Source organism: Martes martes, assembly GCF_963455335.1.
Source record: "Martes martes genome assembly, chromosome: 11".
Taxonomy (NCBI): domain Eukaryota; kingdom Metazoa; phylum Chordata; class Mammalia; order Carnivora; family Mustelidae; genus Martes; species Martes martes.
The window spans coordinates 107798753-107815243 of record NC_137899.1 but is presented as its reverse complement, the minus strand read 5'-3'; the positions used below and the strand labels follow the sequence as shown (position 1 = coordinate 107815243).

The 16491-nt window shown below is 53.7% G+C and overlaps 1 protein-coding gene across 7 annotated transcripts in view; it reads right to left on the bottom strand.

Annotated features, from left to right (window-relative positions):
- Positions 1 to 545: 545 nt before the first annotated feature.
- Positions 546 to 16491, bottom strand: part of DYNC2I1 (dynein 2 intermediate chain 1) — a gene marked incomplete at its 5' end in the record, with an annotated part of 58604 nt that continues 42658 nt past the window's right edge. For 5 of the 7 annotated variants that reach the window (XM_080818796.1, XM_080818797.1, XM_080818798.1 and 2 more), the window contains 8 exons: positions 546 to 1260; positions 6762 to 6985; positions 8433 to 8564; positions 8738 to 8837; positions 11794 to 11854; positions 14406 to 14457; positions 14929 to 14990; positions 15085 to 15198. In XM_080818796.1, coding sequence (XP_080674922.1) covers positions 1086 to 1260; positions 6762 to 6985; positions 8433 to 8564; positions 8738 to 8837; positions 11794 to 11854; positions 14406 to 14457; positions 14929 to 14990; positions 15085 to 15198 — 920 coding nt within the window. In that variant the 3' untranslated portion in view covers positions 546 to 1085. Of the gene's footprint in view, positions 1261 to 6761; positions 6986 to 8432; positions 8565 to 8737; positions 8838 to 11793; positions 11855 to 14235; positions 14458 to 14928; positions 14991 to 15084; positions 15199 to 16491 lie in introns of all 7 variants that reach the window. The other 2 variants (XR_013967661.1, XM_080818799.1) reach the window with 2 other exon arrangements.

The window sequence follows — 16491 nt, the reverse complement described above, 5'->3', positions numbered from 1 at the left end:
TCACACATAAAGGCTGGGGGGTAGTGGATGAGGGGCCGAGGAGATCAGCCTGTTTCCAGAATTACAATCCCCACAACCAGTCACGAAATACGGCGTTCTGACGGGACTTGGCTGTGTTAGTGACAGCCACACAGCCAGCTCACTCAACTGCCACGCATTCCTTCCTTCCTTCTGTCACCATTGGTTGAGCGCCTGCTGTGTGCGAGGCAGACACACAGCCCTCGGAGACCATGTTGAGAAAAGAGACACATCTCTGCCCACAGAGCTCCTGGTCCCATGAAGGAGGCAGACACCAACTGAACAAGCCAGACACACACGGTTCACACACAGGTGACACGCTCCGGAACGTCCCTTTTTACCTTCCAGATAAAAGATGCTCTGCTTCTGCAGCGACATCTTCCTGTTGCTAAGTGTGGCCCAAGAGACCGAAGCTCCCCCGGCCCCTCGCTGACCATACTCAGCCATCACTGTCCCAGGGGACAGTGAGCTGGCCAGGAGGCCGTCCCAGGCTTTCTTGGATCTCACGCCAAAATTCTGTTCTAACTGAGTGCAAAATTCAAGAGCATTTATTTACTTGGGTTATTTTTATACAGACATTTTTAAATTCTAAAGCATAATGTAAAATGTGTCTGACATTCAAATAATGCCAAAAGAAGCCCAAGAAAGTTTTAAGAAAATAGTTGGCAGAGGTCATTTCAATGACAAAACTCCATTTAATTTATACCTGAGTATGTCCTTTCCTGCAGGACTAAGAAAATTGTTCATTAAAGTACATTTTCATGGTAGAGTGTTTAAAATATAAATGTGCTAATATTTTAAAGCTATTCTAAAAATAAGTAGAAATATTCTCAGAGAAGAACATAACAGACTTGACCATTTCCTCTCCGGTTCAGCATATACTCAAGGGTTTGTTGTTTCTACTCAAAAAATAGTGATTTATTTACTGGGAACACAGAGCTGACATTCTTGTAAAATAAGTTACGTACAGAATACATGTCCTCTCTCTACATCAATGTACACACACGGGGGTCACCCCAGCCCTCGCCCCCGCCCCCACGACCACACCGCGCCCTCCTGCAGCCCCCCTACAGGGCTTCCCGCAGGAGCAGCCGTAGCTTCCTCAGCTCGTCTGCCACGGGGGCTGCCCACGTCCTCTTCAGGTACTGGACGTCCACGCGGCCAGAGGCTCTGGCCAGCACCAGGGCCAGGAAGCTGCCGTTGGCCTTCTCGGCTTCACCCACGACCGTCATGGCCACCAGCCTGAAAGCAAGAAGCACGTGCTGTGTGATCGAGTCCCCAGATTATCTATCCTCCAAGGAAGGAGGAAAGAGTATTTACTAAATGCTAAACTCTAAAAATTTCAGTCATAGTCAGAAGAAAGGTTAGGCCAGAAATAAACATAAAAGATCTATAGACCCGCTTAGAAAATGCATTTCTCCATTTCTGCAGACTGAGTGCTTACGAGGGTCACAGGTCGCGACGGACGTGCGCTGCCTGAAGACACCTGTGCGTCCCACCCCGGTCGACGCCCTGAGCCCGAGACCCTCCCGGCCGGCCTCTTCCTCTTTCCCGCCAGGTACTGAGGAAATAGTCTGGGGTGAGCTCTGGGTGCAGCTCAGCCCCATCACTGCTTACAGGGAAGGAGGATTTCAAAGGCAGACGACGACAGACCATTCCGGATAGGTGGGGTTACAAGGAGATAAACACAGTCTCATCAGCTAAGGAGAGATTTGCTGCAGTAAATAGGGTGAGGGAAATAGTTTGTGGGATGCAAGCCAGGGCAGCAAGCATCCTTAGACACTGAGAGGAGCCAGAAAGATCACGCGGCCTTTTTTCCAAGTACACGGCCACCAGGTAGGAACGGTTGGTGACAAGACAGAAGGCTAAAAAAGGCTAAATCCTGGGTACCTGACAATTAGAACAAAGGATCAAAATTGAAGGCAGGCTATAACAATATCAAGAAATTCTTAAAAACAAAAGTGATTTAGAAGCATTAAACTTGGTTAATGCTACCCAGTATCATGATGAGTCAAGAACATTGTGGCTTCCTAAGTTAGAAAACGCCATATACCAAAATTTTAAATGGAACATAGTACTTTTTTCCAATCAATCCCATCTCTGAAAAACAAAGCAAAACACACACACACACACACACACACACACACACACACACGAAACAAAAAAAGAACTTTTTTTTTCCAGGGGAGAGGAAGAATATGGGACGTGGTTGGGAACAGTAGTAGTTATATTAGTAGTATTTTAAGATAAACTTTGTATTTAAACTTGGTACAAGAGGGTTGCCTGGGTGGCTCAGCCGTTAGGCATCTGCTGTCAGCTCAGGTCATGATCCCAGTCAGTGTCCTGGGATCGAGACCAACCTCGGGCTCCCTGCTCAGTGGGAAGCCTGCTCCTCCCTCTCCCACTCCCCTGCTTGTGTTCCCTCTCTCGCTGTCTCTCTCTCTATCAAATAAATTTTTTTTAAATCTTAAAAAAATAATAAAATAAAAATAAACTTGGTAAAAGCCCATTAGCTGCCTAGAGGGAATAAGGAATAAATTTCCAGGATGCCAGTGGCCCCCGAGTACCCAGCAAGGAACCCAGAGCCAGCCCAACAGCCCCGACCTTGCCTCCCCCGTCCCTTCACTGACCAGTTTCTCTGACCGGGTCCTGCCTCTCCCCTCTCCCCTCTCCCCTCACAGGCTGCTGACAGATGCTCAGCAACATGTGTCCCACGTCTACTCGAGGCCCACAGCCGCTCTGGGCCACCCAGCTCCCAGCTCCCACCCGCACCTGCAGCGCCAGCCTCCTGGGACCCTCGCGCCTCCCGTCTTCCTCTGGTTCACTCCCACTTATCCTTCGAGACCTGCCTCTCCCCCAGCCCGACTAGATCCCTTGACTACGCCTGGTCTGGTGAGGGGACCCCAGCACCCTCGAAGTGCCTCTGGCACCCACTCATCCCACCTTTACTCACCAAGAAGGCTGAGACCATGCCTGCCTCATATCGACCTCAATGCTCCTGCCCCTCCTGTCTCCTCCTACTGACCAGGGCCACCAGCACCAGCCCCCACTGGGGCGACGATTCAGTGGGGTCCTCGACACAGGATGGAGCATTGAGCCCCTCCAGGGGACGCCAGCAGTCACAGGTGGCAGAGAAACCCCACAGTGGTCCCAGAGGGTCTGAGGGCCACCCTCCCATAAGCACACCCATCCAGCTCCCGGGCCCCTGTGACGCGAGCATAGCCACGCTGACAGGGACTGGACGGAGGCCCTGCAGGCCGGTCAGTCTACACCCACCCACGTCCTACACGCGGGAGTGCCACGGCACCACTCGCGGCGGGCAAACCATGACAAATCACAGTCGTAGAGGAAGGCACACCCTGAGAAACTCCAGGGAGCAGAGGGCTGCTGGAAGGGGGGTGTGGGGGGAGCTGGGCTCCCCGGGGACGGGCGCGGCCGAGAGCAGGGACGTGATGACCGCTGGCTGTTATGCGCAACTGAGAAGCACTAATACTACACCGTGTGCTGACCCAGTACTCAGTACTACCCGGTGCTTCAACACCGCCCTTCCGTGACTAGTGTAAAACACAGGCCAAGCTGAGTCGCCACAAGCTTGGAAGCACGAGTAGCAGGTGACAAACGCGGAGGCTTCCGCGGCATAGCGACTGCGATTCCCGCGGGCGCCACACGGCGTGCTCCACGGGCCACCGCCAAGCTGGGGCTCCGTGAAAAGCACGAGGACAGGGGTCAAAGCCCCAGTGCGTGTGGGACGGTGCAGGTACGATGTCTTGGGGATTGAGAGCCCGACGGAACCCAAGCTGAGGGCGGAGAACAGGCCCCGTCCGGGCTCCGTGGGCAGCTGCCCCCACCTCCACGCTGGCCCCGAGCCACACCTGCTCCCCGCACACCCGCCCCCCGCCTGCTTCTGCTCCCAGACCATGAGCCTGCAGGTTCGAAATTCACCCGAAATGTGGTCAGTTCCTCCCTCTACCTCAACTCGTGCCTTTTAGAATCTGTTAGTTTCTTGCTCCGTTGTTCTCTGCAGCCAGAGAAACACTGAACTCTTCCTAGGAATACGACTCCTTCACCTGAACACTGCCGCCACCCAGACAGGAGGCGTCAGGGAAGGAACGTTCCACGTCCTTCTCTGCTCTGCCTCAGCAGCTCCCCTGCCCCTGGGGCTTCAGCTCGCTGCCCTCTCCCGAGAGCCAGCCACCGACACCGACGGCACGGGGCGGGAGGACTGTCCTTGGTAAGACCTTCCTTCCCTGCCCCACTGAAAATCCACACTCGATCCCTCCCCGTTTACTTCTCCCCGTCCCAAGCTGTGGGACGGCTCGTTTATTTCGCTTAAGACCCACCGGGCCTCGAGCCGGCAGCCGGTTCCCTGCCGCCCCACTGCGCACAGTGTGCCCGGCGCACGGCAGGAGCTCCCACACGCTTGTTTTATTTAGTAGCGGACAAGCTCTGGAGAGTAAACTGTGTGTGCCTTCTGTGTTTCTATGTGAACCACAGTCTGGATTTTGATGATATATTTTTTAATAATTGGAATAATGTAAGTGGGTCCATTTCTGGAGACTACTCTGTTCCCTCGGTCTGCTGTGTTTTTGTGCCAGGACCATGCTGCTTGGTGATCGCAGCTTTGTAACAGAGCTTGAAATCAGGCAATGTGACGCCCCCAGCTCTGGTTTTCTTGTTCAACCTTCCCCTGGTGATTCGGGGTCTTTTCTGGCTCCATACAAATTTTAGGATTGTTTGTTCCGGCTCTGTGAAAAATGCCGTTGGTATTTTGATCGGGATGGCGTTGAAAGTGTAGATTGCTCTGGGGCAGTGTGGACCTTTTAACAATGTTTATTCTTTCGATTCATGAGCAAGGAGTGTTTTTCCATCTCTTTGTGTCTTCTTCAATTTCTTTCATGGGTGTTCTGTAGTTCCTCGAGTACAGATCCTTTACCTCTCTGGTTAGGTTTATTCCCAGGTATCTTATGATTTTTGGAGCTATTGTGAATGGAATCAATTCCCTAATTTCTCTTTCTACAGTTACATGTTAGCGTATAAGAAAGCAACTGATTTCGGTGTATTGATTTTGTATCCTGCCACATTACTGCATTGCTGTGTGATGTGGTCCCTATATACAACGGAGTATCCCGCAGCCATCAGAAAGGATGAACACCCACCATTTGCATCGACACGGACGGGACTGGAGGAGATGATGCTGAGTGAAGTAAGTCAAGCAGCGAAAGTCAATTATCACATGGTCTCACCTTCTTGTGGAGCATAAGGAATAGCACGGATGACATTAGAAGGAACAGAAAAGTGAATTGGAGGAAATTCGAAGTGGGGGAGATGAACCATGAGAGACTGTGGACTCCGGGGAGCAAACTGGGGGTTTCAGAGGGGAGGGGGCGGGGGATGGGTCGGCCCAGTGGTGGGTACTCAGGAGGGCACGGATTGCATGGAGCTCTAGGTGTTATACGCAAACAATGAATCATAACAAAAACATAACAAAATAATAATTTTTAAAAAAGAATAATGTAAGTGAACCTAGTACTTGCAGTAAATACATGCAGATCCTCATTTTTTTCAGGTATTTTTTTTTCTGAGAAAGAGAGAGGTAGTGAGAGAGCACAAGTAGGGGGCAGAGGGAGAAGCAGACTCCACGTCGAGCAGGGAGCCCGATGTGGGGCTCGTTCTCAGGACCCTGGGATCATGACCTGAGCCGAAAGCAGAAGCTTAACCCACTGAGCCATCCAGGCGCCCCTTTCCAGGTCTTACTGCTGTGTCCTCGTGGTCTGTCAAACCATATCCTGGTTCCGAGCACCGCTTGTCCTTCTCTCTCCTCTACAAAGGGTTGTGGGATACAGCTGAGTGGCCCCTGTCCTCCCCAGGTCACTGGGAGACTTACTTCACAGCAGGAGAATGTATTGACAAGAAATAGAAAATCTCAAGGAAGAAAACAGGTACAGAGACAAGGCAGGGTCAAAAGAGAGCCCTTCACAGTGAAAACTTGATACATATTTCAACTTTCAATTAAACAAAACAACAAAAACGGGATGATTGAAGCACATCCACACCCGCGTGAATGGGTTTCGCCGTACTCAGTGCCGAGGCACATGGGGCTGGTTTGAAGGGACCATCAGTTTAGGGCAGAGGAATGACACTGATGTGAAATGATGTGAATGACTGACTCCCACGTGGCATCCCCTTTAGAAACTAAAAGGAAGACTGTACATCACTCAGACAAATACTGAATTTAAAAGACTAATAAAGGAATGTGACTAAGGACCTCACAAAAAGCTTCTTTCATTTATAGGGTGATAATCATGGGAGGAGGGGAGCCTGGGTGGCTCCGTCATGAAGCCTCTGCCTTCAGCTCAGGTCATGATCTCAGGGTCCTGGGATCGAGTCCCCCATCGGGCTCCCTGCTCAGCGGGGAGCCTGCTTCTCCCTCCGCCTGCTGCTCCCCCTGCCACCTGTGCTCTCTTTCCCATTCTCACTCTATCTCAAATAAGTGAAAAAATAAGTAAGAACAATAATCACGGGGAAAAGCACAATGTGAATTCTTTAATCCACAGAGTATTCTGGACTAAATATGAAATAACGTATTCCAAAGTGGTTTTCAAAATATTACTTAAATATGTAAACATAAAAATGTTTAAATTTAAACATAAATAACCACAGTTTAAAGTGTAGCAACCTTACCCATAAGCCCCCAAGGATGCTTCTAAAAAGTAGTGCCCATGAGGAGGTACCATCAGACTCACCTGTCTGGGGAGATGAGCTGTTTGGCTACAGGACCCAGATCGCTTTCCAGCAGATCCCAGACATAAATACAGGACGTGTCATCCTGGGCCAGAAACACAGCAGGTCTGGTCAAGGACCAGTGGAGGCCTATGACCGCGTGGCCGTCGGTGCTGCCGTCCCACTGAAGGAGAGGGCGCTCGGAGGTCAGCTGGTGCAGCCTGATGCTTCCGTCTGAGCAGCCAGCCTGGGGACAGGGGTGGACACTGCTGGTCTCCGTTCTGTCTTCTTTTCACTCAGTCTCACCAGAGAGGGACATCTTCAGAGCATGAGCTCTGTCCTCACAAATTACAGAGCTGAGCATTCACCCTGGAGTTCCTGATACACTTTGAACCCCCTTCCCCCTCCCCAAACAGCCAATAATGAATTCAGCAAATATATAAATAGGGGTTTATCTTTAACCGAGTTGAATATTGCTAAGTCAACCATAGGCCGCCAAGATCGGTTCCACAGAAATCAATAACCCACTTTCTTAAAAAGATTACATAAACCTGAGCCAGTAATACAGTTATATATCCCCCTTGGATTGAGATTTTTATAAAACAAAACTTGGCTGGCTTATTATTTATTTATTTTATTTGACAGAGAGAGAGAAAGAGCACAGGCAGGCAGAGTGGCAGGCCCAGGCAGAGAGAGAAGCAGACTCCCCGCGGAGCAGGGAGCCCCGTGCAGGGCTCCATCCCAGGACCCTGGGATCATGACCCGAGCCGAAGGCAGTCACCCAACTGAGTCACCCAGGCACCCTTGCCTGGTCTAGTAAAAGCCCTGATTTTTAGCTTAGAGAAGCCTAACTCCTTTCTAACTCGATATACGTGATCCTTCACATGGTTCCTCTGAAGGAGCAGAGGCCCGAGTTAGCACCACAAACGCTCTGTGCACTCTGGGGTAGAGCACAGAAGCGAACATCATGGGGAAGAGAAGCCAGGTCTCTTCCCGCCAGCGGGTGCAGGGAAGCAGGGTCACCCTGGCGTTACGGATGTGGGCCAGCACAGGGTTACGATAAGCAGACAGAGCTCAAAGTGGGGATCGGTGCTGTGTCCTGCCCAGCAAGCACTTCCCACTGCCCAGACCTCAGTTCCTCAGGCCTCTTCTCCTGACCGCAGCCGTGACTCCCCGGAGAAAAGGCTGATGCTGGAGTTTACTGTACTGGAAAACAAAGGGCCCATGGAGTGAGGCCCAAAGCCCCAGAGCCAGCCCGAAGGACGCCGCCAGGACAGGCTGAGCAGCAGAGGCAGTGGGGCAGCCCCACAGAGGGCATGACCCAATGAGGACAGTCAACGGCAATGTGTCCACTTGATGTCCTAAAAACACAGGCACACGCCTGCCCAGAAGCACGGACGTCCACACACAGACTGGGAGAGAGAGGACGGAGCCATGGAAGGAAGAGTGGGATATGACAGGCAGGTTCCCGTAACTTTCCTATGAGCCCAAAGTACGTGAAGATAAAGACTTTCAGATCCATTCCACGGCGGCGTGGAATGCTCTGCACTGGCTGCACACAGGACCCTCCCTCCAGGCAGCCCACTGGCACCGAAGTGGGCTGGGAAGTGCCCCACTTTAAAGAAATCCCTGAGATCACTGCTCGTGTTTTGCTGCCCAAACAGAAATGGTGCTTTAACAACCAACTTTCTTACCAAGAATACTGGTTCTCCAAATGGTGAAAAATCAATCACATTCACTTTGACTGGTCTCATACCGGGTTGCTGGGGTTTGTACAATTTGGGAGATACTTTCAGATCTTGTCTGGTGCCATGACTTATAAGACCCTGGTAAGACCAATGGTGATAAAAAGGATCAGGCATCAGGATGGATTAAGCAGTTATTCTTGAAACAATTACACAGCATCATTAAAAAAATAATAATAAGTCAGTCTTTAATGAAGATATTTGCCAAGGAGCCAGGAAAGGAGAATGACTGACAGACTTAAACTCCTACTTACCACGTCTGTGCCAACAATGAAGTGACTAGGGTCTGAAGGCAGAAACTTCACACTCAGGGTTTGCGTGGCCCCCCAGAATTCAAAGCACATACGGGAAAGGCTGGAAAGAAACAGTGAAGATGAGCGAATGAGCTGTCTGACGCCGCCGGGGCCCCTGGACAGCAGAGCGCTTCGTTGCTCTGTGCCCATTCCTTCTCCTGTTCCCTAAGCTCCGGGCAGGCCTCCGGCTCTGGTCTCCCGTTCACTAACTCTTTCTTCAGCTACGTCTAATCTATCTCACCATTCACAGACTGTAAATTTGAAAGATGATAGTTTCTTTCTAGAAATGTCTTTTAGACTGTCCCATTATCCCAAGTTCTAGCTGTGCTGAACCCATTTGTTGTGCCGTGGTAGACGTTGCTTCAGGCTTGGAGTTTTTATCATTTTTCTTTCTGAACTGCTTCCCCTATGAATGCTGGGAGCCCATCTCGTGGGAGCACCCCCCCGCCCCCGCTGGAGTGCTGGCAATACGGACTCCATCTGGTGTGTGTCCTCTCTTGGGGCTACGTGTTCTGGGCCCCTTGGGGAGTAATAGACACACCTAAGAAAGGACCACTGAGGCCAGGATGGGGGAGGCTTGCTTTGGCCATCCACCAATTTGTTAAAGACAACGTAGGGGGGCACCTGGGTGGCTCAGTGGGTTAAGCCTCTGCCTTCGGCTCAGGTCATGATCCCAGGGTCCTGGGATCGAGCCCAGCATCGGGCTCTCTGCTCAGCGGGGAGCCTGCTTCCTCCTCTCTCTCTGCCTGCCTCTGCCTACTTGTGATCTCTCAGTCAAATGAATAAAATCTTTGCGAAAAAAAAAAAAAAGACAACATAGGGTCTCCCCTTCCTGAGGCCCAGATGGCACCATGAGATCTACCTAGGGGTTAGCTTGCGAGGAGGGGCCCACAAACCCTCAGACCTTACCACAAGGCCTCTCTGCACACCCCCTCACTCTATAAAATCTGTGCACTGCGGTGTGAACCTTCAGGAAAGAGCTGCACGACTCTGGTGGTCGCCTGCCCAACCCTCCCCGTCCGCAGGTTACCCTGAATGAAACGCTGGGCAGACGGGATAGAGTCGCCCGCTTGGCTTCCCAGCCTCACACCCTTCGCAGCGGGAAGGACGGGCCTCCTCCGGCCTCGAGCGCCGCCTAGCGGGCAACTGTCCTGGGGTCCGCCGGTGGGCCGCCTCCTCAGCTTGGGGGTCCCCTGGGGTTCCAAGTCTCCTGCCCCCCGTGTCTCTCCTGGGCCAGGGTGGGGATTCCTGAGTCTCTTCCTCACCGAAGCGGCCGTGAACTCAGGAACCCCGCGCGGCGCTCTCACTTCGAGCCCGATGCCGCGCTGGTCGCATGGCCTGAGCCCCGCACGGCCACACGGACAGCCGAGCCTCCACACAACGGAGGCCTGCGTGCTAACTGCAAGCTCCGCTCCCGGCTGGCACTGTCCTCGTCTTTGCTGGGAGAACTGTTCAGTTTATGGTTAGTTTTTATGTTATACAGCGTATGTACTTGTAACGGGAAAGGGCCCGCGGCTGCTCCTTCTGCCAGAAGCTGGGAATCTGGCCTCTCTCCCTCGTCCCCACATTCAGGACCGCAAATGTCCTGGTCAGCTGAAGACTCCCCAGTCTGAGATCCCTGCCGCGGAGCCGGCGGCCTCCCGGTCACGTCCACACACAGCACGGCCCGGCCCCCTCCCACCGGGCTCCCGGTCCTCACCTTGTGTGCGGGACACCTGGCAGCAGAGCCGGACACCCGGGGCAGGGCAGCTCCCCGAGCTCCACCCCCTAACTGAGGCCAACCCCTCCATAAGCAAGACGGCCACCGCGCGTCACACCCCAGCCCTCTATCCACCCTGCAACAGCCTCCTGTCTCCCTTCCTCCGTCCAGTCTCTCAGCGTTGCCAAGTCGATCCTTCTAAACCACAAATGAGACTTGCCACTCCCTGCCTTAAAATCCTGTCCTGGCTCCGTCCCTCCTGCAAGAGAGCCGTCTGCACCCTCCAGCACGGCGAACACTCAGGCCTGGCCAGCGACTCGCGCCCACCTCTCTCAACAGCAAACCTGCGGGCAGTATCCTAGGTGGGTCGGGGGCTCGTGCCCCTCCCTCTGACCGAGCACACTCCTCGTCCACCTCCCATCTCAGCTGTCACCCCCAGCCCGCGGGGAAATCCAGGGAGGGCCAGGGGTCACCTGCGGCTGGTTCTACAGTGTAGCAGCTGACTTTTTCCAACATAGAAGAGTCCCTGTAGTAATTATATTTAAGCCAACTAAAGGTGATTTACAATCTCAAAACAGGTACAAATTCATTACTATCACCCAGAGGCATTCTAAGAAGAATCACGCTAATATAAAACACTTTTCAAGGGCAAATCGCATGCTGATAGCCCCCAACTACAATAAGTGACCAAAAAAAGATGTTTCAGGAATAAATTTACATGCCATATATAAATCTCACAGACAATATTTGTGTATTTAATAAAGTCTTTATGTCACATTAAGTTATAGGAGTAAAAGCGGAAATTGAAGCTTCTAAATAACACTTTCATATCGAAGTTTCTGAACCTGAAACCCACTTAACTTCAGTTATATTAAAACTGGTGGAAGAACAGTCAAATTTTTTTTTTAAAGATTTTATTCACCCATTTGACAGAGATCACAAGCAGGTGGAGAGAGAGGAAGGGAAGTAGGCTCCCCGCTGAGCAGAGAGCCTGACGTGGGGCTCGATCCCAGGACCCTGGGATCATGACCTGAGCTGAAGGCAGAGGCTTTAACCCACTGAGCCACCCAGGCGCCCCAAAACGGTCAAGTTTTTGTAGTGCCGATGTATAAGATAGAAATTATCAAGAAAGAGATGTCCGCTGTACACCTGGTAACTGCATTTATTACACTGACTCATTAATACTAAACTAACTCGGCAAAACGCAGCATGAGAAGTTGGATTTTCCCTGCACACCCGACCACGCACGTTCCGTATGCGCGACTCCCTGACGCTGGGAAAGGAGGGAAGGTTCTGACTGAGAGGGGCACAGACTTACCCGTCGCTCAGCCGAACCACAGCACTGTGCACCAGCTTTACCCTCCCTCCAGGGATCAAACCTGAAAACAGGGGAATCGTAAATAAATGCACCTCTTAATACGACTTAAACCAAAATCCAATTACAGTTGCCTGAAATCATTTTTCATTGCCCAAAGAACTGAGTTAGGAAATGACACCAAAACGTGGGCCCACAGTGCTCCTTGATGCAGGCGAGGGTCCTGCAAACTGCCTTGGGAGAAAAGGACTTTGGAACCAGTCAAGAAGTCTTTACGTTCTTAGATTTGATAAAATAAAAAAATGGTGGTACACGAAGCAAAACAAAAACCAAAAAAAGAACCTTAAGTTTCCAAGAGGAATACTTTGCCGTAAATGCCCACTGGCGGTCTCGCGCGCATCAGAAACCCCGGGACCTCCCTCCTCACAACCGCGGAGGCGCGCCCGGCCGTCACTCGCTCGCCGCAGAGCGCACAGGCGCCCCCGCTCCGCAGCGCCGGCACCCCCTTCCCTGGACCGACAGCTGTTCCCCCCCTGGACGCCCAAAGCATTTACGGCCGCAACCCTGACCCCTCAGCCATTCACTGGCTTTGCCTGCTCTGTCTGTCCCCAATAGCCTCCTTCTTTTTTTGTAATTACTGCAAAGGAGGGAATTAAAAATGTATCTATACTGAAACCCAAATTCTGGGCAAGGTACTGCCTAGAGCCTTGGGAGTGTGTCAACCGTAGCCACGTAGATGAAGTCGACTTGCGACAGGAAGGGTGACTGCAATTACGTGACGGGCTGTCCGTTACTGACGGGACCGTGTTCGCTGTCGCTGTCACACACGTGAAACCGCCCTCCGCTTTCCCCACGCACTGTCCTCCTGCAGGAGCTCCAGCGCCGGCACCCTTCTTTTCCCAGAAGCAAAGCTGAAACAGGGCCAGAGCTTGGGTAGGAGGTTCTATAGATAAAAGGAGTTTCTAGATAACGACCTCTAAGGATGGGACACACCTGCCCGGCCCCGACCCCGGGCGCGGCCCGGTGAGCACTTCCTGCAACAGGACTTCACCTCCACAGGCTGACTGAGAGCCGCTGTGCAGGGACTGAGCCCTCGCCCCCACCCCAAATTCCTAAAACATGCCCTGGCCATGCTTCAGGTGAGCGACACAGGCAGCCTCACCGTGCGCTGGAAGGCTGCAACCCCCATGGGCCCGGGGTCCCAGCCTGGGTGAGGGCAGGTCAGCCCGGCCCCGACTCTGAGTCCGGCCCCACCATCAGGCCACAGAGGAGGGGGTGAGCCCCTCGCAGACGCCGTCCTGCTCCGACGTCCGAGAGTCTCCGAGCCCCCCAGAGGCTCAACACGGACTCAGCATGACGACTTGGCAGGAAGCAGAGGATGCTGCAGGAAAACGGTGAGAAAACGGCTACTCTGCCTCAAAAATGTTTCTGAGTGAAATCCCTGAATGATTCAGCCTCGTTTTCGTTGCAGTCCGAGCGCACACCACCTCGGATGCGGGGCACCGAGCACCCCAGCTCTCGCGCTCTCACTTCCAGACGGCGGGCACGCCCCTCGCCGGCGGGGGCAGGGCCGATCCCCGGAAGCTGAGCCACTGACCGAATGACGTGAGGACAGTCAGGGAGCGCCAGACCCGAGGGACAGACGCACGACCCTGTGCCCAGTCCTAGGGGGGCACAGTACTGGATGGCGCGGCAGCGACGGTGGCGGCGGCTGAGTGCCCCAGCTGCCTCACGGCTGACACAGAGCAGGGAGGGGACCCCGGTCCCTCATCCAGGAACCCCTCAGCCGCCACGGTCACCCAGTTCTCTGGCCCTGCTGGCAGGTGCCGCTTGCTGCCGGAAACTAGGCCGGACTCCGGAAGCCACAAGCTCTGAGCAAGCCCCGGGGACCCAGTTTCTGACAGGTTCACCCCCCCGCCCCACTCGGACATCCGCTGACCGGGCAGCACAGGGTGGGGAGGCGGGGCGGTGGGGACGGGCCCGAACCGGCCTGCACCAGGACGGAGCTCAGCACCGACCCTTCACCAGCTTCCCCCTCCTTATCACACTAAACTCACACCCGGGCTGGGGACTTAGCACGCGAACTGGACACACAGCCTAGGAAGGAGCACGAAGAACCAGGACCGCCAAGTGTGCGCCCAGAACACCCCTGCCCTGCCGTCGAGATGCACCCACCCCCGTCTGCTTAAAGTCTCGCCGACCCCTCCCGGGGAGCCAGCTGAGCCCTTTCGCGGGGCCTCCCCCAGCGCCAGGGAAGCGTGGCCCGGAAGCCCCTTCGGGCCTCTCGCGGAGCCCCAGGCCGCTCGGCGACGGGGAAGGGGCCCCACCAGGGGAGAGAGCGACTCCTGAGTGTGCGGGGAGCACAGAGAATGACGCACGGAAACGGAACCGGCCACCCTTCCCAAGGTGGAAACACCGCCAGCCGGAAGGACATCAGCGACTCACTGGCGGCGCCTGCTCGGCGGCCGGTTACGGCTCCGCACCGCTCGGACTGCGGCCTCCAGATCGCCGGTGTGTGCGACAGCCGCTTGCTTCAGAGAGGTTGTCGGTATCTTTAATCTCTATTCACTCTAGAAAACACTGACCAAAATTAATCTTTTTTACTGAATAGTTACCTAAGTCACTTACTGAGCCTGCAACGTCTGCCTTGGGTAATTCAACCACCACCTAAAAACAGAGTATTGAAATGAGCGTTAATGCATGTCAGGGCCGTCCCAGGACACGATCTACGCAAAGTGCGTTCTCATTAGGACAGCACTCTACCTCGGTGCTAAAACCCTAACCGCTCCAGAAAAAAGACCCATCGCAAACGTCAAAACCAGCATTTCAAATGTTATGGATCCCTTTCCTTGACCTCTTCTCACACCCCTTCATTCTGACCAGCCAGTGGCCAGGGCCTCAGTGCGACCTCCAAGAGCCCCCCAGACCGCACCCCCAGCCCCACCCCTCACTCCCCCAGCGAGGCCCGCAGCAGCCTCCAGGTGGGCCCAGCCTCGCCCCTGCCGCTCCCGGCTTAGCCAAGCACACCCTCACCCGACCTGAGCGGCATCGGGACTACCGCGGACCCGGCAGGTCAGAGGACCCGAGCTCCGAGTCAGCACTGCCCCGTGTGTGGGCGCCTGGGGACGTCCTACTCACCCACACGTTGAGAACCCCACTCTCATCCAGGGAAGCGACATGGAACGACAAACCTGACATCTCTAGTGGCAACAGAAACAAGAAAAGGCTTGTCAACAAGGAAACCACGTTGGGTAACTTGTTAGAAGGACCCGACTGAGGTGAAAGGTCACGTACCTTCTTGAGTAGAAAAGGGGGAAAGCACAAAACTCTGTTTTTTGTAGACAGACGTGCAGACGGGTTCCACCGCTTGAACGGGACTGCAGTGGTTCACGGAAGTCAGGACGCCGTCTAGGGTTTAAAGCCCACGGGACCACATGTGAGGAAGTCACAGAAGCGCACCCAGTGTCATGTGGGCTCCGTCCTCCCCAGACACCAAAAACCAATACGGGCCTCCAATAAAACGAGGCGTGATCACAGCTTCCAGCATTACCATGAAACAGAGACCTCGGACCTCAAAACACCTGTAAGGAGAGAGACGAGCACTCACGCCACAAGTGTACAGGCACAGCGGGCGGGGGTGAGGTGAGGACTCTTCACGCACGAGGGAGTTGAAGGTGGAACAGAAACCAGGCAAAAGCGCCCTCGGAGAGCAAACCCAGCTTCGGGGGCGAGGCCCGGGGGGCCACTCACAGGGACAGACAGGCCGGAAAGTGAGGCGCGACAGAAGGGCAGGGCCCGGCGGCGCACGGAGCAGACACTTGCCTGCACCCAGTAAAGAAACGACATTTCACAAACTAACAGAATAAAGCTCCTTTGACCTAGAATAGCCATCTACAAAAGGTCCAAGAGCAGGAAAAAAAAACCAGACAAACTCCATACAAAACTGCTATAAGAAGAAAATACAAAATGCAAATCAAAGCATTTGAGAGGACAATCCTCCTGCCCCAAACAAGCGCTTAGCAGAAGCCCAGAACTGCCTCACATCATTCAAAAAGCACTTGGAAATGGACTTCAAGCAAGCAAGCAACCAAGCAAACCTCTGAAATCAGAAACCCAGGACAGACGTGGAGAGCAGGGGCAGGACCCTGGGAAAACGAGTGAAGAGCAGTCAAGACTCCAGTTCATGGGGCCCGAGGCGCGAGCACTCAGGGCAGCCCACATACTAGGGCAGGGGGTGGGGGGCATACTGGGAGAGACCTGAGCACCACAGGGGTGGGGGGAGGGCAAGGATGGGGGAGAGCGGGTGCCGTGCATTGCAGGGGGGCTGCGAACTGGTGAGCCAACCTGGGGGGCACACAATAGGGGGCCACACCGGGGGTGGCCTGCAGGGGGATGGTACTGGGGGGGGCCTGTAGGGGGATGACACTGGTTGGGGCTGTGCAGGGACTGGCTCAGAAGCTCCCCAGCTCTCACCACTGGAGCTTAGTGACACCTGACTGGTCCCAGTGACAACATTCATTTGGCAAAAGAAAATGAAGATGTTTGAATGGAGTCACTTACCCATATGTGCGGTTCAAAAACTTACTGCTCTAGTGTTTTGAACGTGGTCATGAATTCGAATGTTAATTAGTACATCTAGAGCAGTCAGAAATGCACATATTTAAAAGCTATCTTTTGGGAGGTGCCTGGGTGACTCAGGCG